This window comes from Populus alba, chromosome 18 (assembly GCF_005239225.2).
Source record: "Populus alba chromosome 18, ASM523922v2, whole genome shotgun sequence".
Classification (NCBI taxonomy): domain Eukaryota; kingdom Viridiplantae; phylum Streptophyta; class Magnoliopsida; order Malpighiales; family Salicaceae; genus Populus; species Populus alba.
Genome location: NC_133301.1, coordinates 8,613,017 through 8,639,879, shown reverse-complemented (window position 1 = coordinate 8,639,879; position 26,863 = coordinate 8,613,017). Strand labels below are relative to the sequence as shown.

Here is a 26,863-nt window from a genome sequence, read left to right as displayed (position 1 = left end):
TAACGAACTGAAAAATATGAAAAAGAGGGGTTTCTAGGTAGGAGAAAAAACACATTTAAAAAAAAAAATGGTCACAATCAGGTTTTTGTTGGGTCACCAGAGTTACGGGTTGACCGAGTAGGTCGATCGGTTTACTACGGGCCAATTACATACCTGAATTTTGAATAAAACAAACCTGACAAAGGCCTTGGGTCACCTAGAAAAAATTTAAAAATATATTTGATGTTTTAATATTTTATATGAAAAATTTAAGAAACAATCCATGTGAATATAAGTTATATATGTTGTAAATAATTAAGTTTAAAATATTATTTCAAAAGGTTTTTTATCCCACATTGAAAAAATATTATCTTATTCTTCTAAGTTGAAGTATTTAAATCAAAAAGGTTTATTATCCCACATTGAAAAAACATAATTTTTTTTCTTGTAAACATAGAGTATATATATTAAAGGGCTTCAAATCCCACATTCAAAAAATAAAACATTCTTTTAGTATTTATATAGTGACCTTTGAAATTAATTAGTAACAAACTAAAAAATATGAAAAAAAAAGGGTTTCTGAAAATGCAATGATGGTTAATTAGGGACATGTTGGAAATTTTTATGGAAGAATTGGGATGTAAATGTCTAATTTCATGAAAATAGGGTTATAGGGGGATGTTCTTCTTCCATTTTAAAAAAAAAAAAGATCGTGTCATTTGGAGGTCTAAAACTCCACAATGAGCTCTTAGAAGGTGAAAACCTGATAATTCAAAACTATCAATAAAAGAGATGAACAGTGGGTGAACGACGTGTCGTCTAAGTTAAACCCCTATAAATTAGAGTTTTTAATCTAGGATCTGATAAATTTCATTTTAGTCCATATTCTTCCAATTGATTTTAACTACACTTGTAATTGCCTCCTAAAATCTTGTTTTCATGTAATTTCACCCCTATTAAACTCAATCATTACCCCAAAGTATAGCGTCATTTGTATATTGGTCCTTGTGTTTTAAGCATTTAGACCTTTAATTGATAATCAAACTTTCAATTTTCTTCAATTTGGCTCCTGATTTTGTCAATTTCAACTCTTGAAGTCTCGTACCTTTTTTGATTTAGTCCTTGGTTTTGAATTTCTTCAATCAAACCTTTAATTGGCTATCAAACTTTAATTTTTTTTCACAATCTAGCCTCTGATTTGACTAATTAAACTTTTCAAAGTCCAATTTCAGTCCTCAAACTTCAATTTCTCTCAATTAACATCCAAAGTCACTATAAAAAACTGATTTTCCTTACAATTAAGTCCTTAATAAAATTAATTATGCCTTCCAAAATCCTCATCGAGTCCTTACTCGTCCAAATTTGTATTGTTTTACCCAAAATTAAAATATTTTCACTGAATGGGTTTTTTGTAAATCAAAATTTGGTCGTCAATTTTTTCAATCTTGTGCATTCTAGTCTTCTAATTTTTCCAATTGTCATTTTGGTCCTTCACCATCAACTTGGGCAATTTTTTAGGTTTTGTTCATGTGTATTATCTTGTATTTTTGGACTTTCTTTTTTCTTTTCTTGATTTGTTTGTGGGGTCAAAAATAGGTAACTACAAATATCATAACTGTATTCCTAAACAAGAATCTTTAAGAAGAAGTGTATATGACACAATTGAAAAGTTTTGAATCTAAAGAATTTGCCAATAAAGTATGTCACTTACACAAATCCATTTATAGATTTAAGTAAGCTTCAATGAGTTGTAATATCCATTTAAACAAGATAACAATGAGTTTGTCATTAAAAAACAACATGGATAAGCCTTGTGTTTATAAAAAGGTTAGTAGGAGTTAAGTTATTTTTATAATATTATATGCAAATGACATATTATTAATTAAAAATAACATTTCTTTACTATAGTTTTTAAAGATATGATTGTCTAAGAATTTCTCCATAAGGTATATGAGAAAAGCAACTTATATACCTATATATTGGAAATAAAGATCGATAGAGATAGATATGATTCCTATACTTTAAATATAAGATCCATAATGTATACAATGCTATATACAAGACTAGATGTATTTTATGCATTGAGCATAACGAGTGAATACTAATTTAATCTAGGCAAAGGTTACTAAAACATAGCTAAAAACATTCTTAAGTACTTGAGAAGAACTAAGAATGTTTTTCTAGTCTATGTAGGAGATTAATTAGTAGTTTATGGTTATTTAAATGCTAGTTTTTAATAAGATATTGAAAATATAAAACCCAATTTGGTTATATTTTAATCTAAATAATAGTACTAAGGTGTAAGAGATTCAAATAAAAGACTAAAATAGATTTTACAACTAAAGTTGATTATATCTCTACGTTTCAATGAACAAAAAAGGTTGTTTGGATCAAAACGTTCATCAATAAATTAGATGTGGCTTTATACTGTAATAACAATATTGTCATTACACAAACAAAGAACCAAGATCTCATCAATGATCTAAAAATATACTTAGACAATTTTATTTTACTAAAGAATCATATAGAGGAAAAGATGTAAAAATATAGCAAGTACCTACTTAAAAGAATGTTGTAGATCCTCTTACTACACCACTATCCCAGTATTATTGTCAAGTACAGTGATACGATATTTGATGTATAAGTAGTTGGCTTTAGTGCAAGTGAGAGATTGTAAATATATATGCCTTGTAACTTGGTTGGTTACACGTGGCATTGACTTTTTATGTAAACATATTTAATTTCAATAAAAACTTTATTTGTCTTTAATATTCATAAAATATTTAATTAATGAATCTAGAGTAAAGATAAAGTTCTTGGGACAAAAATACTTTATAAAGAAAATTATAAAATTCTTATAATTATGAGATTTATATTGCATCAAAGCATTATTTCTAAATGCTACTAGTCAATGCTCTATTAAGACTAGACATTAATTAGAGTTATTGATATCGATGCATATCATGTTATTTTCTTTATGAAATGAAGTAGTTGTTCTTATAAGTTGAGGTATGAGGAATACCTAAAACTAATATGTAGGTGCTCGTCATATGACATGTACACTGAACTAACCTGTATGACAATTCTATATAGAGAGATCATTTGTGTCTATGGAAAAACTTATGTGATGATTATGTAAGTGATCCTTAAACTTGAGATCACTAAGTTATCTTATATAAAAAATGTTATGTTTTGATCCTACTACACTTTGTCCTAATCAATGATAATATATGAGGAAATATTGGGTATAACATGAACTACATGAAAGTATTCGAGTAATTAAAAAAAAATTCATCACCCTAAGTGAATTAAAAACAAATGAATTAAATAGTATTGATTGTAAATCCTAGAGTAAGGTGGAAAAAGATTTGAAAAGAATTTTAAATCTTATTAAAAGAATAATTGATTATAGTGTTGAGAATAAATATGTTTGGACAAAGTAGACATACTCGATACTATATTGTTTAAATCAAAACTTTGTTGATGAAGGGATAATAATTACAGTGATAAATTGATCACTCAAAGGTTAATTCAAACAACTAATGACTTCTAATATTTAGGAGATCATAACACGTTACTAGACATTGTACCTGATTTTCAAATATAAATCAATAAATTGTTGAATTGATAATAAATTAATTATTTTAATTCTATTTTATTTAGGATTGTGATTTATATTTGGATCAACTTATTAGAGAACCAAACAAGGCATGCATATAAAAACCATTCTAGTGCCTCAAATTTTTCTTTAACTTTGCTTGAACTTTTTGGTTCAATTACCTGAAATCTATAGTTTTATTATTAATTGAGAGGAAGTTTTCAAGAATAATTTCAATTGTTTTAGGGAATAATTTAGGTGCTGACAACAAATTGCAAAACCTATGTGATTTATATCTTCTAATCTCACTCCCAATTGAGGAAGTGATCGTCATGATCACATTTCTAAATTCTCTTTGAGCGGAACATCAATAGTTATGTATACAAACTCCATCTCAGCTAACACAAAAAATAATCAACCAATTATATATATATTCTTGCTTCACTCATAGTTGTATCCATAGAGGCATTAACCTTAAATTGTAATCCTAAAATAGATAACACTAGATATATACTTGCGCTCCACCACAACATTTTTTTTTTGTCATTGAGTTAAACTTGGTTCATGTTTGTGTTAAATATATAAGATAACATAAACTTTAACGACTAATAATATAAAGAGAAATTAACACAAACCATAAGCAGTAGCACATAGAAAGGTTTTAAGATGTAGAAGAGTTAATACACAACCAAGACAACAAGAGTGGAACCCAAATAAAAATCAAAGCTTGTCAATTACAATTTTTGCCAAGTCCATATAACATGGGTCTAGCATGTTTGCTAGGCCTAAGATGCTAGACCCATATCGCTTGGGTCTGGCGTGGTTCCCAAACCCTAGGAGCTTGGGTCTAGCATGGGTGCTTCAGTTTGGCATAGGCACTTAGGCTTAACATGGTTGCCAGACTCATAGCGCTTGGTTTTGGCTTGGTTGTCAGACCCATGACGTTTAGGTTTAGCATGGGCATTTGGGCCTAGCACGATTGCCAAAGTCTTGGCGTGTAGATCTAACTTGGTTACCAAACCCATAGCGCTTGGATTTGGCATGGGCGTTTAGGCCTGGCTTGGTTGCCAAACCCATGGTGTTTAGGCCTAAAATGGTTGTCAAACATAAGTAGCTTGGGTTTGGCGCCTAAGATTTGCATAATGTTTGTGAGCTAGGCAAAGGTAATGGTTTTGATGAGGACCAAAATACTCATGCAAATGTGTTGAATGGTCTCAGGATATCTAACTTATAATTCCTTATAAACTTATGATGTATTGTTAAGAAAAAACCAACAGATACCTCTGCCAAACACTACTAAATTTCAAAAAATAGATGCAGAATTTAAGCTAAACTCTGCTATGTTGATACCAATTGTTAGATACATGCCCACACTCTTGCAACTTTTAAAAACTCAGATCAAAAACAAAGAAAAATTACTCTTGCAAGCTTTTCTGGTTAACAACGCAAGGATATACTTATTGTCCTCCAATAAAATGTTGATTCAACATACTCAAAGTTATCTTGTTCTGCCAATTAATTTGTTGTTTGAAATTTTTGTTACCTATTTCTAATCCTCCTAATATTATTAAAAAAAATACAACAAAAACATGTTAGATCTTTGAAAAAGATCTCACCTTTAATATTAGAACCCATAAAGTCCACTACTTTTCTTTAAAAATTTATGAGTTTAATGGTGAGATCAAGAATGTTCTCATTTTCTATGTCGCACGTGTGCGGCGGCGCGGCGATCGTCCACCCTCAAGGAATAATCGGAATATGTATTCCTGGAAAATAAGGAGAGACAAGGAATTCTTGTCTCTATATGTGAAAATATGGACTGGGAGTCGCCACCTAGTATTCTGGTTACTAGGAACCTTAACTGGTCTTTAGAGATCAGGTACGGAGACTGGTTGCGTAAAGGGAAGGTATTAGCACCCCAACTACGCCCTACCTAAGGTAAGCTGCATTGTTTTGTCTGATAAAATCTAAAGTCTTGTTGTGGTTTGTAATTGTTCGGAATACGCATTACATGTAATGTCATACCCCAGGTTCGATTGTCCAAAAAAAAAAAAGAATTAATATCCAGAATATGCATTACATATAATGTCATACCTCGAATACTAAGAGACAAACAAAATAAATTTTTTTGTTATTTTTGAAATTTTGGCCAATATTCTCTTGACTTTAATAAACTGGTTATTAAAGCCAAAATGCATGCTAAAACATTGTTTTTTTGGTGTATGAAAAATACAATATGATTTTTAGCTTTGAGACACTTGGCCGTATGCACAAAAACATTTTTTCTCCCTTTTTTTAATTTTTTTGTATTTTTGGAAGTTTTTGATGAAAAAACGGGTAGTTTAATACCAGATTTGTATTTTTACGACATAAAAATACTACCCGATATTAATAAAAATAACATAAATCAACAGTGGGAACATCATAAATATTTTTTTAAAACAATAATATTTTTTTTTCTATTTTTTTACAATGGGCCGGATCAGGCCCAATTGCATGGGTTGGGCCAAACCTGGCCCATTTACATGGGCTGGCTGACGTCCCAGCCCAGGCCCAAATGGGCTGGTTACTGTGCACATAGTAACCGGGGTTACTGTGTGCACAGTAACCAGTGAATTAATTAGCCAGTTACTGTGCCCATGCACAGTAACCGGGTAATTAATTCATGGCTTGCAGAACGTGCACAGTGCACGTTCTGCATTCAAGAAGATGAACAGTAAAACGAGATAAGGGGTTGAGGGCTGACCTGTGGTGGCTGTCGTTGATGGCGGAGCTGCTGGTGGCGACAGGAAGCGGCGCTGACAGTGGGGTGGCCGGCGGTGGCTCTGCGTTTTCCTTCTCTCTCTCCTCTGTTTTCTTCTCTGCTTCTTCCTTTCTCTTCTCTGCCTTCTCTCCTCTCTTCTCCCTCTTCTCCCTCTCTTTGCTCTCCCTTCTCTTCTCTTCCCCCTCTCTTGGTCTTCTCTTTTTTTTTCTTTTTTTCTTTTTCAGCAGCCCTCCCCTGTATTTATAGGAAAACAGGGGGGCGAATGGTGGGGCAGCCACTGTTGGCCGCCCCTGCACTATCTGTTCAATGGATAAAAAGGAGGCAAGTGGGCGTCGAATGGTAGGCGTCTTATTGCGCCAAATCCGGGAAAGAAGTTCGGCGAAAAGTGGAGAAGAAAAATTCTTCTCCCCTGTTCTCTGCGTGCGCAGGGAAGAAGACGATGGTGCCATTTCCAAACGGCACCGTTTTGCGTTTTTTTTATAATATATTTTTTGAATTTTTTTATTTTTATTATTTTTTATGTGGGGACCAAAAAATGGGTTACAACATTCTACATCCATTTTGTTAATGGAAGAATAATTAATCGCATCAAACTCTTAAGAATAGACAAAAGTAAACCACATAATGTTCTCACTATTAATCATATCATAAAATTCCACACTTTCTTTGTTGTCTTCTACTCTTCGTCGCGACTCTGTTCTCTTCTCTGTCAATTTGATGCCCTCTTCTCTTCCATGACTTCTTTCAATTTGGTTGAGAAGAAGGATTTTTCTCGTGTTCAATTCACTTCCATTTTCTTCATGATCTAAGTTGTAAAAAGTTGAAAGAAAACGAGAGAGAAGAAGTAGTGAATGAGAAGAAAAACAAAGCCAAAGAAATGTTTTTTTTGGCTCGTTAAAAGATGAGAATAAAAAGATCTTTTGATTCACAGATATTTTTTCACACTATTTACCTTTTGATATAATAAAAAGATCTCATCAAAGCGTAATAAAAAGCATATTTTTGTAAAAGGTCATCTAGGAGCTATCGTGCAGAAAGAACTGACATATCTAAGGAGTAAGTTGATGTGGTAGGAAGGTTGTTGTCTATTGGTTGTGTTTGAATCGCAGCCATGGGAGCCATGTTATGTGCATCAGGTAACTCTTCATCAATGGCCAACAAATCAACAATGATCATTTGGGTATCAGGTGGCTCCTCCACAGGTACATGGCCTTCAAGCATCTCAACGACTTGACCCATGCTAGGTCTAAGCCGAGCCTTCTCTTGTATGCACCAGAAAGCTACAAATACCAATCTCCTTACCTCCCTCTCATCAATACCTCCACTTTCTGCTAGCCTATCATCAACCACATCCATCAGCTTTCCTTCTCTCATCTTCTGATTGACTATTTTTGGAAAGTACTGCCATCTCCTTTGAGATTTATCATTGCCATTTTCCACCAAGCAAACATTTCTCCGACCTCCAATCATCTCCAAAACCACCATCCCATAACTGTAGACGTCAGATTTTGCAGAAACTCCGTACTCCAAGAGCCATTCTGGAGCCAAGTAACCTCTAGTCCCTCTGATGTTAGTGATAACTTTGCTCTCATCTCGTCCCATTAACTTGGAAAGACCAAAATCTGCCAAAATTGCTCGATAGTTCTCATCCAGAAGTATATTTTCTGGCTTGATATCTAGGTGCAAGATCGTTGATCGACAATCATTATGAAGGTAACAAAGTGCCTTGGCGACATCAATAGCAACTCTATACCTTAAGCCCCATGATAAACACCCTCCTGGCTGGTTCCGGTTTGGTCTTCCTTGGAAAATCCAACAATCCAATGATCCATTGGCGATGAACTCATAAACGAGGAAACGAGGCCCTCCGGCAATTATACAATATCCAAGAAGGCGCAAGAGATGCACATGTTGCACGCTAGCGATTGCTGAAACCTCCGCTTGAAATTCCTTCTCTCCATGCTTCTCTCCTTCAATCCGCTTCACGGCAACAGATGTTCCATCATTCAGGATACCTTTGAAAACTGAAGCTGATGATCCTTGGCCAAGCAATGCCTGAAAATTGTCAGTTGCTTCCTCAAGCTCCTTGTATCGAAACTTCGTAGGAACACCTGCAACTTTTCTAAGAAAACTGTATTCAATCCGAAGCTCTGTGCCTTGAGAAACCAGTTGACTCTCTAACAGCTTTCTGCTATGTTTGTATCGTCTTCTGATAATAAGATGTGCAAAGACTGCAAGGATCACTGAACCACTTGCCCCTGCAATGAGGAAAAAAGGCTTGGAAAGTCTTAGTGATACACGAGCAACGATGATAAAGATGGTCAGGACAATAATGGTTGAAACTGCCATTATTTTTGCTTTCTTGTCCTCCATTACAGCTTCTTTTCTATTTCCGAGAAAGATTGACTTCCTTTTGTTTACAGAAAACTAGGTCATGAATTAATGTTTGCTTTCGGAAGGTAGACGAAAGAACCCCAAATTAACGGTGACCATTTCCAGAGGTGAGACGTGCTTTCGGACAGGATAAATTGTTAAAATGGATACTTTTTTATGGCATATACATGCATAAAATAATAATAATAAATAAATAAATAACTACCAACTAGAAGAAGACTTCTTCTTTTCATTTATTTATTTTTTAAATTTTCTTTCAAAGGAAAAACACTCTTTCTTTCTTATAAGTCCTTGTTTCAACAAAAAAACAAAAAAAAAATACACAGGGCGATCCTTTTCCTCTCTTTCGCTGAAAGAGCATTACTTCCTTGGAATTACGTTGTGGATGCATACGAAACTTCTAAACTTCCACACGACAACTACTGGACGGATATATGTCCTAATTTAACCCTTACGAAGGACTCTGACTATCTTTCTCAGAGAAATAACATAGGTCCATGGCCACCAGGAAAATCAATACCTGATTTTACATGACACTTCTATAATTTCGCAATCTTTTCCTCAAATACTTTCACCAACGTTCTAATATACTTTGGAATTAAGACGGCATTCTTGCTACTGGCAAATGAAAAAAAAAAATACACACACACACACACACACACTCGATTGGCTGCAGATTTTAGGCCAGTAATATATATGTATATACTCCTGCGGTCCTATGCTACTGGTAAATCCTGCCGTAGAACCATTCTTCACCTTTTAAATTTGGGAAAGGAAAATCTGACATTAATAATATTATATACGTATCCTCGATCGTCGTTTACCCTTAGAAAAAGTAATTCAGCCACCGTGAACTCATGCAGTGCTTGAATAATTCAAACTAACATCCTCTTTAATAATAATAGTGTTTTAAGCCCAAGTCAAGATAACTCGATAGCAAAGTCAAATCAAGGTGGTTGTTCCTTAACGATCCTCACCACATAATTATTATATATATGATGGTGATGCCTGAAAACTAATTTAATACTAAAACATATCTTCTTCTAATAATTTGACCATGGCCTCGACTTCAAAGATAGATAGATGAACAAGGCTTGTATAAGAACTACTATCAATGAACAAACCAGAACCGACTTGGGCGACTTCACGGATAATAGAATTGTAAATCATGAGAAAACGGACATGATTTCAGAATACTGGGCAAGCAACTAATGTACTATCAAACTTTTGATATAAAATTTTTATATTGAAAGCCATTCTGTTGGTATTTTTTTTAACTTTAGTTTTATAATTTGTTTATAAATTAAAATTTAATTTAATTTGTTTACATGAAAAATAAGCATTGACAATCTAATCAAATAAAAACAATCATTGTACACTGCCATGCTCGAAAGCTAATATCGATTAAGTAAAGTGAAATAAATCATGTTTAAAGAGTCATAATCAACTATAAAATTAAAAAGCAACCGGCCAAGTGGTCAAGAATTACAATTGACCAAATAAAAGTGATCGATCGTAAGAGTTTGAGTGCATCCAAGTAAACAAGAAATTCAGACTTACTTAGAATGGGAGCCTTCAACACATTAAACTAATTATAATTTTAGATTAATTAGGATTTATATGGTTACCCATCAATGATGGATGATGGATAAGATGAAGTTTAAGACATATTAATTGAAGTAAACTTGAGAATTTAAGTTTAGATGATTTTGAATAAAATTCCAAAATTTTGAGTTAGGGTTCATTGTTGAAATATGGAGAAATTACATAATTGGTTGTAATTGAAGCAATTAAGTTGGGATAAGTTATGATACATGCAAAATAATGGAGAATTGAATAAAGAATCATGGTGGCTTAATGAACCTAAAGGCCGATCAATGTTTTAGTATTAAGGAATTGATTGAAATTGATTTAACTTCTTATAAAATGTGTGTAATAAATGTGAATTGTTAGTGTGGTAATGTTTGAGAAAGCATTAGATAGTTATATTTATTTTTATGGGATTTTTAGCATATGTTAAAATAGGATTCTTATGATAAGGTGAGGGGGGAATATGTACATTATTTGTGATTTGTGTAAATTGATGTGTGATGATTGTTTAAATTGTTTCAAAGTATGTGATAGAAAAAAAGGGAGGGTTATACATATATAAAATATGTATGTTTGTATTTCAATTATAATGTGAGTTTTGCTAAGGATATGGATTTTAAATGGCATGGGCTTTAATTTAAATACCATTATGAATGTTATATGAAATCAATTAAGTAAAGAAGTTTTTAAGAAAATTATAAAAAAGATAAATTATTGTAGAACATTTATTGATGGTTTGTGAGTTATATTGAGAAAGAAAATGGATAATGGTGGGAGTAGAAATAAAAATTGTATTGTTAGTTATGGAAATATTATGTTTGAGTTTGCAATAAAAGATTTGAAGGTAATTAGTGTTATCATTTGAGAATAATGGAATGTGTTGGATTGTGCTTTAGCCAACCTTCTTATTTATATAGAGACAACAGACCACTGCAGTAACTGTAATGATTACAACATCTTATATTAGAATCCTATTCTATAATATGCCCCCTCAAGCTGAGGGTTGGGGATCAACCCGAAGCTTGAATCGAAAAGCAGTAAAGGATGCAACAGGTAGCGGTTTAGTGAAGACATCGGCAAGTTGATCCCGAGAGGGAACAAAACGAATCTGAATTTCTTTCTTGGCAACACGGTCACGGACAAAGTGATAATCCACTTCAACATGCTTAGTACGAGCATGGAAGATAGGATTTGCTGAGAGATAGGTAGCACCAAGATTATCACACCAAATGGTAGGGGCAGAGACTGAGGGAACCTGCAAATCTGTTAACAAGTATTGAAGCCAAATGACTTCAGCGGTACCATCAGCAAGGGCTTTATACTCAGCCTCAGTAGAGGAGCGAGCAACAATGCGTTCTTGCCGGATTTCCAAGAAATCGGCGTCTAACCAAAAAAGACAAGATAGCCACTCATAGACTTGCGATCATCAATACTACCAGCCCAATCTGCATCTGTAAAGCCATGTAGAGCAAAAGAGGAGCCTCGAGTGATATGGAAACCATAAAATGTCATACCTTTAAGATAGCGTAAAATACATTTGACAGCAGCCCAATGAGAATCTGTAGGAGCATGCATAAGCTGACAGACTCTGTTAACAGCAAAGCATATATATAGACAGGTGAAGGTAAGATATTGAAGAGCACCCATGATTTGATGAAATCGTGTAGGATCAGAAAATGAATGATCCGGTAATAAAATGACTTTCGAAGGGGAGACTGGAGTATCAACTAGTTTGCAGGAAGTCATACCAGCTCGGGTGAGGATGTCAAGAATATATTTATGTTGACGCAGCATTAAACCTATACTAGTAGATTGAACTTTAATACCCAGAAAGTAGTGAACAGCACCTAAGTCACGAAGCTTGAACTCAGAGCTGAGTAACTATATAAGGTGATGGAGTATAGCAGAGTTGCTACCCGTGAGCAGAATATCATTAACATACACCAGGAGATAAAAGATATTAGTACCATCAGATAAGATAAACAGGGAGGTGTCAACCTTGGAAGCTCAAATACCGATGGAGAGCAAAAAATCACTTAGACGAGTGTACCATGCTCTCGGTGCCTGTTTCAAACCATACAATGATTTGTGCAATCTGCACACATGAGATGGAAGAGAAGAGTCAACGAAACCTGAAGGTTGTTTCATGTAGACCTCTTTAGTAAAAACACCATGGAGGAAGGCATTATGAATATCAAGCTGATGAATCTTCCAATTTTACAAAACCGCGATAGAGAAAACCAATCGAACAGTGGCCTACTTAATAACTGGACTGAAGGTTTCAGAATAATCAATACCTTCCTGCTGGGTAAAACCTCTAGCAACAAGGCGCGCTTTATAGCACTCAATACTACCATCAACACGACGTTTGATGCGATATACCTATCTACTACCAACAACGTTCATCGAAGGATGCAATGGTACCAAAGACCAAGTGTGATTTTTGCATAAAGCGACGATCTCATCACACATAGCATTATGCCAAACTACATATCGGTCAGCATCAAAGAATGCAAAAGGCTCAAAAAAGAGAGAATACAGTACCCGTGTGGAGGTAGAAGTAGTGGCAACGAAAGCACCCAGATTAGCTGTCGCGATCTAAGAGTCATAGGATGTCTGCTATGTGCTGGTGGAGATGCAGGGGAAGACAGTTGTAGCGAGGAGACCTGTGGCAGCTGATAAGAAGACAAATCAACCATAAGTTGCAGACCAGCAGGAGAGGATGACAAAAAAGCAGCCTCAAGCACAGGACTGTCAACAGAGAAGGGGCTGGAGGTAGAGACTGAAGCTGCAGGAGTGCTGGCCAGGGAGGGTGAAGTAGAGGAGGGACTAGAAAGTGCCCCAAGACCATGAGGAGAGGAGACCAATTGACGATCTGAACCTGTATCATAAAGGTTAGATAAACAAGCATGGGATGATGGCCAAGGGATGGGTGGAGGCTGTGGTTGGGTGGCTATTTGGAGAGGCAAAGCGAAGTGTTGTGGGCTGTTTGGGTGGCTAGTGAAAGTGGGTAGCGGTGGATGGTTTAACAAATTTAAAAGGGTGACAGTAGCAAGTGGGGTGGGGGTTGTGGTAGAGACCTTTGCAATCTGTTCAAAACTATCAAATGGAAACACATGTTCATGGAAGCGGACATGACGGGAAATATAAATACGGTGAGATGTAATGTCAAGACATCGATAACTAAGATGCGAGGAACTATATCCAAAAAACACACATGGAGAGGAACGAAAATCCAATTTATGATTATTATATGGACGCAGAAAAGAAAAACAGAGACACCCAAAGGTACGTAAAAAATGATAATCAGGAGACCGTTGAAATAAACAGTTAAACGGAGAGCGATAGGCAAGAATAGGAGTAGGCATGTGATTTATAAGATAAACAGAGGTTTCAAAAGCATAATTCTATAATCGAAAAGGTGTTTTATATTGCCTTAAAAGAGTAAGACCTGTTTCCATAATATGCCTATGACGACGCTCTACTGTTCCATTTTGTTCATGAGTTTGGGGACAAATCAGACGATGATGAATACCAATGGTCTGAAAAAATATGGATAGTTTTTGGTATTCACCGCCCCAATCAGTTTGAACAGATTTTATTTTTAATGAAAATTGATGTTCGACAAGAGTCTGAAATTGATGAAAAATAGAGTAAACATCAGACTTCGCAACAAGAGGATAATACCATACATATTTAGTATAAGCATCAACAAAGATAACAAAATAACAATAGCCATCTGAAGAAAAAAGAAGAGCAGGGCCCCATACATCACTAAAAATTAATTCAAGTGGAGCAGAAGTTTTGTGACCCGTAGGTCCTAAAGACAAACGTGATGATTTTCCTAAAGGACAACTTTGACATTGAAAATTAAGACGTTTGTTGTTACAAATGATCTTATTTTTTTTAGATTAACAATTGAAAAATATGTGAAGTAGGATGACCTAATCGACGATGCCATAAATCGGCAAAGGCTGAAGTGCAGGGAGACCAATAGGCTTGAGGAACTGACGTGACGGAAGACTTGGTCAGGGCATATAGACCATCTTTACTCTGACCTGAGAGAAGGACTTCATGGGTGTTGAAATCCTTGACATAAACACACGAGGGTGAAATTCAAAATAAACATTATTATCAAGATAAAATTTCTGAACAGAGAGCAGAGGTTTTGTGATTGCAGGAACATGAAGAACATTAGATAAGGTGAAAGAACAATGTGGTGTATATATTTTTGTATGACCAAGATGAGATATAGGAAGGCCTTTACCATCACCAACATGCAAATTATCATTACTAAGATACGATTCTGAAGCAGTCAAGATGGCAAGATCAGGTGTGACATGTTGATTGGTATCGGTATCTGGAACCTAATCAAACCGGTTGAGGAGAGATTGCGCTGCACCAAGTTGGCAGTAGGTTGTTGGCCATAACCTCGCTGGTGGAATTGAGGGCAATGAGGAGCTATATGGCCAAAATTCTAACATAGTTGGCAGCATGGATTCTGCCATTGCGCTGCCAAGAGCCCTACCTATTGTCACCGAAGAAGGAGTCTTGTATGCTGCGGTGATCAGTTCTAGAGCCAGCAAATTGGTTGCCTCTGTTGTTGGACTGGTTGGGACGCCAGCCACCATTGAAGCGGCCCCTGTTGCGGCCAGAATTGCCAAAAGTCTGGTGCTGCACAACAAGAGCAGAAGATGGAATGCTGGGTGTGGGCAGTAGAGGAGCATGTATGGCAACATAAGATTTGTGAAGAAATTCATGTGCGAGGAGATGGCTGTGAAGATCTGCATATGATAAAGGTTCAACCTTGGTAATAAGACTGGTAACTAAGTCTTTAAACTCTCCCCGAAGACCATGAAACATATATAAATTGAAATCTTTAAGCGAAACTAGCCGACCAGCAGCGGCCAATTCATCAAATAAGGCCTTTGTTTTTTGCATAAATTGAGTTACTGATTCATCATCCTGTCGAAGATCCTGAAGAGAGCCATGAAGTTGCATAATACGAGAGTTTGAGGTGGAAGCGAGAGCTCGCTCAAAAGTGCCTCAAGCTGAACAAGAACTTTGACAGCCAACAACAAGATGCAAAACTTTCATAGATAGGGAGGAAAGAAGAGCACTTAGAATGAGTTCGTCCTGTTGTTTCCAGGTTTGAAAAAGCGAATTTACCTGAAGAGAGATACCATCATAGGCAAGAACATATGTTGATGGACATGTGTTGGAGCCATCAACAAAACCAAAAACTCCTTGGCCTAGAAGATAAGGCAGCATTTGCATACGCCAATATAAATAATTGGTGTTTGTTAATTTGAGGGAGATGACTTGATGAGTGTGAGAAAGGGAGATAATGCTTGCGGCAGTAGAGGCAGCAGAGGCAACAAACGTGGGCTGCAAGAGGAGGCGTTCACCAACAATGGCAGAGGAGAATCCAAATGGTGACGCAACAGAGGAAAGCAGAGGAGGCGCTGCAAGAGAAGAGGGTTGCACTGTTGGAGAAGAAGAAAGCTGGACTGCTGGTGTTGCAGAATTTGAAGATGTATGTGGCGACTGTTCCATTGAAGAAGGGAGGCTGGGAGGTTGGGAGAAAATTAGGTTTAATTTATTTTAAGGTTTTGTGGCTCTGATACCAAGTTGAGAATAATGGAATGTGTTGGGTTATGCCTTAACCAACCTTCCTATTTATATAGAGGCAGCAAAACACTACAGTAACTATAATGATTACAACATCCTATATTAGAATCATATTCTGATAAATACATGAGTAACTGTAATGATTACAACTATCTAACATGGATCAAATTTTAGTTGAAGAAAAATAGATATGGATTGGAAATGCAAAATGTTTTAAAATGGTTTACTATATCCCTTATGCAAATGGAAAGGAGGAAGAGTTATAATGTGAAGTGTAAATCCTAAGTACTTGTAAGAATAAAAAAGGTTTAAATGGTAAATTAGCAATATAATAAAGGATTGTAAAAGGTTTAAATTATGGTATATCAAATATGTGCTTTAGTTGAAACAATTGAAATAAGGAAAAAATGTTTTAAAAAATATATTATATATGATGTGGTTAAAAAAAAATAAAGCTTGATGATTGAAATAGTATAAGTGGAATTGAAATAGCTTGAATTTAAATCAGATAATGTTATTAGATTATGCATTAATATAAAAATCTTCTGATAAAACAAAAAAGACATTAGGGACAAGATCTTCTCCTAGAAAGCCTTTATGATTAGAGGAGCAGGTAAGTGCTTGACAACTTATCTCCTTACTTTACTGTACAATTTACATTTAATTTTAAATGTATTTGTTATGCAATAAGATAAGGAAAGAAGAAAAAAGAAATGAAATATGAGTTGAAAACATCATAGTCGAATGTTTGGATATAAACTATAAATATAGAAATGGTCGACCGTCTAGAAGGAGACCAGTGAGATAAAGTAGTATCATGGTTAGACTGCTGGACATGAACTATGAATACTAAGTATTGATCTCCAATGAAGATAAAAGAAATGAAATTGAAATTGAAATTGAATAAATCTTGCTAATGGTAATTGGCTAAGATTATTACCATGTCCTCTTCTTTGTCAATTTGGTGCCATCTTCTCTTCCATGTCTTCAGTCAATTTGTTGTAAAAAGTTGAAAGAAAACGAGAGAGAAAAAGTAGTGAATGAGAAGAAAAATAAACCCAAAGAAATGTTTTTTTTCTCACTCATGAAAACATGAGAATACAAAGATTTTTTTGATTTAGAGTGATTTTCTCACACTATTTACCTTTTATGATATAATAAAAAGATCTCATCAAAGCGTAATAAAAAGCATCATTTTGTAAAAGGCCGTCTACGAGCTATCGTGCAGAAAGAACTGACATATCTAAGGAGTAAGCTGATGTGGTAGGAAGGTTGTTGTCTATTGGTTGTGTTTGAATTGCAGCCATGGGAGCCATGTTATGTGCATCAGGTAAGTCTTCATCAATGGCCAACAAATCAACAATGATCATTTGGGTATCAGGTGGCTCCTCCACAGGTACATGGCCTTCAAGCATCTCAACGACTTGACCCATGCTAGGTCTAAGCCGAGCCTTCTCTTGTATGCACCAGAAAGCTACAAATACCAATCTCCTTACCTCCCTCTCATCAATACCTCCACTTTCTGCTAGCCTATCATCAACCACATCCATCAGCTTTCCTTCTCTCATCTTCTGATTGACTATTTTTGGAAAGTACTGCCATCTCCTTTGAGATTTATCATTGCCATTTTCCACCAAGCAAACATTTCTCCGACCTCCAATCATCTCCAAAACCACCATCCCATAACTGTAGACGTCAGATTTTGCAGAAACTCCGTACTCCAAGAGCCATTCTGGAGCCAAGTAACCTCTAGTCCCTCTGATATTAGTGATGACTTTGCTCTCATCTCGTCCCATTAACTTGGAAAGACCAAAATCTGCCAAAATTGCTCGATAATTCTCATCCAGAAGTATATTTTCTGGCTTGATATCAAGGTGCAAGATCGTTGATCGACAATCATTATGAAGGTAACAAAGTGCCTTGGCGACATCAATGGCAACTCTATACCTTAAGCCCCATGATAAACACTCTCCTGGCTGGTTCCGGTTTCGTCTTCCTTGGAAAATCCAGCAATCCAATGATCCATTGGCGATGAACTCATAAACGAGGAAACGAGGCCCTCCGGCAATTATACAATATCCAAGAAGGCGCAAGAGATGCACATGTTGCACGCTAGCGATTGCTGAAACCTCTGCTTGAAATTCCTTCTCCCCATGCTTCTCTCCTTCAATCCGCTTCACAGCAACAGGTGTTCCATCATTCAGGATACCTTTGAAAACTGAAGCTGATGATCCTTGGCCAAGCAATGCCTGAAAATTGTCAGTTGCTTCCTCAAGCTCCTTGTATCGAAACTTCGTAGGAACACCTGCAACTTTTCTAAGAAAACTGTATTCAATCCGAAGCTCTGTGCCTTGAGAAACCAGTTGACTCTCTAACAGCTTTCTGCTATGTTTGTATCGTCTTCTGATAATAAGATGTGCAAAGACAGCAAGGATCACTGAACCACTTGCCCCTGCAATGAGGAAAAAAGGCTTGGAAAGTCTTAGTGATACACGAGCAACGATGATAAAGATGGTCAGGACAATAATGGTTGAAACTGCCATTATATTTGCTTTCTTGTCCTCCATTACAGCTTCTTTTCTATTTCCGAGAAAGATTTACTTCCTTTTGTTTACAGAAAACTAGGTCATGAATTAATGTTTGCTTTCGGAAGGTAGACGAAAGAACCCCAAATTAACGGTGACCATTTCCAGAGGTGAGACGTGCTTTCGGACAGGATAAATTATTAAAATGGATACTTTTTTATGGCATATACATGCATAAAATAATAATAATAAATAAATAAATAACTACCAACTAGAAGAAGACTTCTTCTTTTCATTTATTTATTTTTTAAATTTTCTTTCAAAGGAAAAACACTCTTTCTTTCTTATAAGTCCTTGTTTCAACAAAAAAAAAAATACACAGGGCGATCCTTTTCCTCTCTTTCGCTGAAAGAGCATCACGTCCTTGGAATTACGTTGTGGATGCATACGAAACTTCTAAACTTCCACACGACAATTACTGGACGGATATATGTCATAATTTAACCCTTACAAAGGACGCTGACTACCTTTCTCAGAGAAATAACATAGGTCCATGGCCACCAGGAAAATACCTGATTTTACATGACGCTTCTATAATTTCGCAATCTTTTCCTCAAATACTTTCACCAACGTTCTAATATTTGACATACTTTGGAATTAAGACGGCATTCTTGCTACTGGCAAATGAAAATATATATATATATATATATATAGACACACACACACACACTCGATTGGCTGCAGATTTTAGGCCAGTAATATATATATATATATATACTCTTGCGCTCCTATGCTACTGGTAAATCCTGCCGTAGAACCATTCTCCACCTTTTAAATTTGGGAAAGGAAAATCTGACATTTATAATATTATATACGTATCCTCGATCGTCGTTTACCCTTAGAAAAAGTAATTCAGCCACCGTGAACTCATGCAGTGCTTGAATAATTCAAACTAGCATCCTCTTTAATAATAATAGTATTTTAAGCCCAAGTCAAGACAACTCGATAGCAAAGTCAAATCAAGGTGGTTGTTCCTTAACGATCCTCACCGCATAATTATTGTATATATGATGGTGATGCCTGAAAACTAATTTAATACTAAAACATATCTTCTTCTAATAATTTGACCATGGCCTCGACTTCAAAGATAGATAGATGAACAAGGCTTGTATAAGAACTACTATCAATGAACAAACCAGAACCGACTTGGGGGACTTCACGGATAATAGAATTGTAAATCAGGAGAAAACGGACATGATTTCAGAATACTGGGCAAGCAACTAATGTACTATCAAACTTTTGATTTAAATTTTTATATTGAAAGCCATTCTGTTGGTATTTTTTTAACTTTAGTTTTATAATTTGTTTATAAATTAAAATTTAATTTAATTTGCTTACATGAAAAATAAGCATTGACAATCTAATCAAATAAAAACAATCATTGTACACTACCATGCTCCAAAGCTAAAATCGATTAAGTAAAGTGAAATAAACCATCTTTAAAGAGTCATAATCAACTATAAAATTAAAAAGCAACCGGCCAAGTGATCAAGAATTACAATTGACCAAATAAAAGTGATTGATTGTAAGAGTTTGAGTGCATCTATTATAAAATAGGATTCTAATATAGGATGTTGTAATCATTACAGTTACTCATGTATCTATCAGAATAGGATTTTAATATAGGATGTTGTAATCATTACAGCTACTGCAGTCTTCTACTACCTCTATATAAATAGGAAGGTTGACTAAGGCACAACCCAACACATTCAATTATTCTCAACTTGGTATCAGAGCCACAAAACCCTAAAATAAATTAAACCTAATTTTCTCATAGCCTCCCAACCTCCCTTCTTCAATGGAACAGCCACCACATACATCTTCAAATTCTGCAGCACCAACAGTCCAACTTTTTTCTTCTCCAACAGTGCAGCCCTCTTCTCTTGTAGCGCCTCCTCTGCTTTCCTCTACCATGTCACCGCCTGGATTCTCCTTTGCCATGGCTGGTGAACGCCTCCTCTTGCAGCCCACGTTTGCTGCCTTTACTGCCGCAAGCATTATCCCCCTTTCTCACACTCATCAAGTCATCTCCCTCAAATTAACAAACAACAATTATTTATATTGGCGTATGCAAATGCTGCCTTATCTCCTAGGCTAAGGAGTTTTTGGTTTTGTTAATGGCTCCAACACATGTCCATCAACACATGTTCTTGCCCATGATGGTATCTCTCTTCAGGTAAATTCATTTTTTCAAACCTGAAAACAACATGACCAACTCATTCTAAGTGCTCTTCTTTCCTCCCTATCTATGGAAGTTTTTCATCTTGTTGTTGGCTGTCAAAGTTCTTGTTCAGCTTGGGGCACTCTTGAGCGAACTCTTGCTTCCACCTCCAACTCTCGTATTATGCAATTTCACGGCTCTTTTCAGGATCTTCGACAGGGTGATGAATCAGTAACTTAATTTATGCAAAAAGCGAAGGCCTTATTTGATTAATTGGCCGCTGCTAGTCGGCCAGTTTCACTTGAAGATTTCAATTTCTATGTGTTTCGTGGTCTTCGGGGAGAGTTTAAAGACCTAGTTACCAGTCTTATTACCAAGGCTGAACCTTTATCATATGTAGATCTTCTCAGCCATCTCCTCACACATGAATTTCTTCACAAATCTTCTGCTGCCATACATGCTCCTCTGTTGCCCACACCCAGCATTTCATCTTCTGCTCTTGTTGCACAGCGCCAGACTTTTGGCAATTCTGGCCGTAGTAGGGGCCGCTTCAACGGTGGCTAGCATCCCAACCAGTCCAACAGCAGAGGCAACCGATTTCCTGGCTCCAAACCTGATCACCACAGCTTCCAAAACTCCTTTTTCGGTGACAATAGGTAGGGCTCTTGGCAGCGTAATAGGGGGGAGAATCCACGCTGCCAACTGTGTCAGAATTTTGGCCATACAGCTCCCCGTTGCCCTCAATTCCAGCAACGAGGTTATGACCAACAACCTACTGCCAACCTGGTGCAGCGCAATCTCTCCTCAACCGGTTTTGTTGATTGGTTTCCAGATACAGGTGCCAATCAACACGTCACACCTGATCTTGCCACCTTGACCGCTTCAGAACCGTACCTTGGTAATGATAATTTGCATGTTGGTGATGGTAAGGGCCTTCCTATATCTCATCTTGGTCATACAAAAATATATGCACCACATCGTTCTTTCACCTTATCTAATGTTCTTCATGTTCCTGCAATCACAAAACCTCTGCTCTCTGTTCAGAAATTTTTTCTTGATAATAATGTTTATTTTGAATTTCACCTTCGTATGTTTTATGTCAAGGATTTCAACACCCATGAAGTCCTACTCTCAGGTCACAGTAAAGATGGTCTCTATGCCCTAACCAAGTCTTTCGTCACGTCAGTTCCTCAAGCCTATTGGTCTCCCTGCACTTCTGCCTCTGCCGATTTATGGCATCGTCGACTAGGTCATCCTACTTCACGTATCTTTCAATTGTTAATCTCAAAAAATAAGATTATTTGTAACAACAAACATCTTAATTTTCAATGTCAAAGTTGTCCTTTAGGAAAATCATCGTGTTTGTCTTTAGGACCTACTGGTCACACAACTTCTGCTCCACTTGAATTAATTTTTAGTGATGTATGGGGCCCTGCTCCTCTTTTTTCTTTAGATGGCTATCGTTATTTTGTTATCTTTGTTGATGCTTATACTAAATATGTATGGTATTATCCTCTAGTTGCCAAGTCTGACGTTTACTCTGTTTTTCATCAATTTCAGACTCTTGTCGAACGTCAATTTTCCTTAAAAATAAAATATGTTCAAACTTATTGGGGCGGTGAATACCGAAAACTATCCATATTTTTTCAGACCATTGGTATTCATCATTGTCTGATTTGTCCCCACACTTATGAAAAAAATGGAACAGTAGAGCGTCGTCATAGGTATATTGTGGAAACAGGTCTTACTCTTTTAGGGCAATGTAAAACACCTTTTCGATTCTGGAATTATGCTTTTGAAACCTCTGTTTATCTTATAAATCGCATGCCTGCTCCTATTCTTGCCCATCGCTCTATGTTTGATTGTTTATTTCAACGGTCTCCTAATTATCATTTTTTACGTACCTTTGGGTGTCTTTGTTTTCCTTTTCTGCATCCATATAATAATCATAAATTGGATTTTTGTTCCTCTCCATGTGTGTTTTTTGGATATAGTTCCTCGCATCTTGGTTATCGATGTCTTGACATTGCATCTCACCGTATTTATATTTCCCACCATGTCCGTTTCCATGAACATGTGTTTCCATTTGATAATTCTGAACAGATTGCAAAAGTCTCCACCACAACCCCTACCCCACTCGTTACTGTCACCCTCCCAAATTTGCTAAACCACCCACTGCTACCTGCTTTCATTAGCCACCCAAACAGCCCACAATACTCTGCTTTGCCACTCCAAACAGCCACCCGAACACAGCCTCCACCCATCCCTTGGCCATCATCCCATGCTTGTTTATATAACCCTTATGATGCAGGTTCAAATCGTCAATTGGTCTCCTCTCCTCATGGTCTTGGGGCACTTTCTAGTCCCTCCTCTGCTTCGCCCTCCCTGGCCAGCACTCTTGTAGCTTCAGTCTCTACCTCCAGCCCCTCCTCTACTAACAGTCTTGTGCTTGAGGCTGCCTCTTTATCATCCTCTCCTACTGGTCTGCAACTTATGGTTGATTTGTTTTCTTATCAGCTGCCACAGGTCTCCTCGCTACAACCATCTTCCCTTGCGTCTCCATCAGCACACAACAGACATCTTATGACTCTTAGACCGCGGCAGCCGAAGACAGCTAATTTGGTTGCTTCCGCTGCCGCTACATCTACCTCCACACGGGTACTGTATTCTTTCTCTTCTAAGCCTTTTGCATTCTCTGATACTGACTGGTATTGCAGTTTTGGCATAATGCATATGTTGTGATTGAGATCCGCTTTACTGTGAAAAATTGCACTTGGTCTTTTGTTCCATTTCATCTTTCGATGGATGGGTATATCGAAATTCAAACGAATCGTGTGTTATTATGGAGACCGCTATAAGCGCGCCTGTTCTAGAAGTTTTACCCAGCAGGAAGTATTGATTATTCTTGAAACCTTCAGTCCAGTATTAAGCATGCCACTGTCCAATGGTTTTCTCGTATTGCGGCTTTCGCGAAATTGGAAGATTCATCAGCTTGATATTCATTAATGCCTTCCTCAATGGTGTTCTTACTAAAGAGGTCTACATGAAACAGCCTCCAGGTTTCGTTGACTCTTCTCTTCCATTCTCATGTTGTGCAGATTGCTACAAATCATTTATATGGTTTGAAACAGGCACCGAGAGCATGGGTACAACTTGTCTAAGTGATTTTTGCTCTCCATTGGTTTCCGAGCTTCCAATGGTTGACACCTCCCTGTTTATCTTATCTTGATGGTTATTAATATCTTTTAATCTTCTGGTGTATGTTGATGATATTCTGCTCACATGGTAGCAACTCTGCTATGCTCCATCACCTTTATACAATTACTCAGCTCTGAGTTCAAAGCTTCGTGACTTAGGTAGGTTGTTCACTACTTTCTGGTATTTGAAGTTCAGTTCTACCAGTATGGGTTAATGCTACGTTCAACATAAATAATATTCTTAACATCCTCACCCGAGCATTGGTATGACTTCCTGCAAAACCAAGTTGATACTCCAATCTTCCCTATCAAAAGTCATTTTATACCGGCTCATGCATTCTCTGATCCTACTCCACGATTTTTGTCAAAATCATGGGTGTGCTTTTAAATATACTTACCTTCACCCGTCCAGATATATGCTTTTCGCTGTTAATTAGAGTTTGTCGTAGTATTATGCATGCTCCTATAGATTCTTATTGGACCGTTGTTCACAAACGTATTTTACGCTATCTTCAAGGTACCGACATCTTATGGTTTTCATATCACTCCAGGCTCCTCTTTTGCTCTACATGGCTCTACAAATGCAGATTAGGCTGGTAGTATTGATGATCGCAAGTCTACAGGCGCTATCTTGCTTTTTTTGGGTTCAAACGCCGATTTCTTTAGAAATCCCGGCAAGCAACGCACTGTATTGCTCGCTCCTCTACTGAGGCTTGAGTATAAAGCCCTTTGCTGATCAGGTACCGCATGAAGTCATTTTGGCTTCAATACTTGTTAACAGATTCTTGCCTCCACGTTCCCTCAGTCTCTGCCTTCCTAACCATTTGGCTTGTGATAAGTTTCTTTGGTGCTACCTATCTCTCAGCAAATCCTATCTTCCTATGCTCGTCACTAAGCATGTTGAAGTGGATTAAATCACTTTTTGTCCGTGACCGTGTTGCCAAGAAAGAAATTCAGATTCGTTTTATTCCCTCTCGAGATCAACTTGCCAATGTCTTTACTAAACCGCTTCATGTTGCATCCTTTACTACTTTTTGATTCAAGCTTCGGGTTGATCCCCCAAACCCTCAGCTTGACAGGAGCATATTATAGAAATAGGATTCTAATATAGGATGTTGTAATCATTACAGTATTACTGCCAGTATTCTACTGCCTCTATATAAATAGGAAGGTTGGCTAAGGCGCAACCCAACACATTCCGTTATTCTCAACTACATCCAAGTAAATAAGAGATTCAGTCTTACTTAGAATGGGAGCCCTCAACACATTAAACTAATTATAATTTTAGATTAATTAGATTTTAATATGGTCCATTTACCTCATCAATGATTGATGATGGAATAAGCTGAAGTTTAAGACATATTAATTGAAAGTAAACTTAGAGAATGGAAGTTTAGATGAATTTGAATAAAATCCCAAAATTTTGAGTTAGGGTTCATTGTTGAAATATGGAGAAATTACATAATTGGTTGTAATTGAAGCAATTAATTGGGATAAGTTATGATACATGCAAAATAATGAAAGAAGTTTGAATAAAAGAATCATGGTGGCTCTTAATGAACCTAAAGGTCCGATCGATTAATGTTTTAGTATTAAGGAATTGGTTGAAATTGATTTAACTTCTCATAAAATGTATGTAATAAATGTGAATTGTTAGTGTAGGTAATGATTGAGAAAGAGTTAGATAGTATATTTATTTTTATGGATTTTTAGGCATATGTTAAAATAGGATTCTTATGATAAGGTGAGGGCGGGGGAATATGTGCATTATTTGTGATTTGTGTAAATTGATGTGTGATGATTGTTTAAATTGTTTCAAAGTATGTGATAGAAAAAAAGGGAGTGTTATACATATATAAAATATGTATGTTTGTATTTCAATTATAATATGAGTTTTTGATAAGATATGGATTTTAAATGCATTGGGCTTTAATTTAAATACCATTATGAATGTTATATGAAATCAATTAAATAAAGAAGTTGTTTAAGAAAAATTATAAAAAAAACATAAATTATTGTAGAACATGTATTGATGGTTTGTGAGTTATATTGAGAAAGAAAATGGATAATGTTGGGAGTAGAAATAAAAAATTGTATTGTTAGTTATGGGAAATATTATGTTTGAGTTTGCAATAAAAGATTGAAGGTAATTAGTGTTATCTAACATGGATCAAATTTTAGTTGAAGAAAATAGATATGGATTGGAAATGCAAAATGTTTTAAAATGGTTTACTATATCCCTTATGCAAATGGAAAGGAGGAAGAGTTATAATGTGAAGTGTAAATCCTAAGTACTTGTAAGAATAAAAAAGGTTTAAATGGTAAATTAGCAATATAATAAAGGATTGTAAAAGGTTTTAAATTATGTATATCCAAATATGTGCTTTAGTTGAAACAATTTGAAATAAGGAAAATATGTTTTAAAAAATATATTATATATGATGTGGTTTAAAAAAAAATAAAACTTGATGATTGAAATAGTATAAATGGAATTGAAAATAGCTTGAATTTAAATCAGATAATGTGATTAGATTACTTTTGCATTAATATAAAAATCTTCTTATGAAAGAAAAAAGGCATTAGCGGACAAGATCTTCTTCCTAGAAAAGCCTCTATGATTAGAGGAGTAAGTAGTGCTTGACAACTTATCTCCTTACTTTACTTAGTATACAATTTACATTTAATTTTAAATGTATTTGTTATGCAATAAGATAAGGAAAGAAGAAAAAAGAAATGAAATATGAGTTGAAAGCATCATAGTTGAATGTTTGGATGTAAAGTATAAATGTAGAAATAAATGGTCTCGACCGTCTAGAAGGAGACCAATGAGATAAAGTAGTATCATGGTTGGACTGCTGGACATGAACTATGAATACTAAATATTGATCTCGAATGAAGTCAAAGAAATGAAATTGAAATTGAATAATCTTGCTAATGTAATTGCTAAGATTATCCTACCATGTA

At 36.0% G+C, this 26,863-nt stretch overlaps 2 protein-coding genes across 2 annotated transcripts; both read right to left on the bottom strand.

Moving 5' to 3' along the window:
* Window positions 1–6,967: 6,967 nt before the first annotated feature.
* LOC118054181 (probable receptor-like protein kinase At5g20050) lies at window positions 6,968–8,830 on the bottom strand. Its single transcript, XM_035065666.2, has 2 exons — window positions 7,294–8,830; window positions 6,968–7,146 (listed from the first exon to the last, which is right to left on the bottom strand). The coding sequence occupies exon 1, from the start codon at window positions 8,712–8,714 to the stop codon at window positions 7,365–7,367; it is 1,350 nt and encodes a 449-aa protein (XP_034921557.1). The 5' UTR covers window positions 8,715–8,830; the 3' UTR covers window positions 6,968–7,146; window positions 7,294–7,364.
* Window positions 8,831–17,129: 8,299 nt separating this feature from the next.
* On the bottom strand, window positions 17,130–18,634 carry LOC118054180 (probable receptor-like protein kinase At5g20050). Its single transcript, XM_035065664.2, has one exon. The coding sequence runs from the start codon at window positions 18,521–18,523 to the stop codon at window positions 17,174–17,176; it is 1,350 nt and encodes a 449-aa protein (XP_034921555.1). The 5' UTR covers window positions 18,524–18,634; the 3' UTR covers window positions 17,130–17,173.
* Window positions 18,635–26,863: the final 8,229 nt, after the last annotated feature.

What these genes read in the sequence shown, in the direction of transcription:
- LOC118054181 (XM_035065666.2), bottom strand. Translation starts at nt 8,714, where the DNA reads ATGGAGGACAAGAAAGCAAAAATAATGGCAGTTTCAACCATTATTGTC.
- LOC118054180 (XM_035065664.2), bottom strand. Translation starts at nt 18,523, where the DNA reads ATGGAGGACAAGAAAGCAAATATAATGGCAGTTTCAACCATTATTGTC.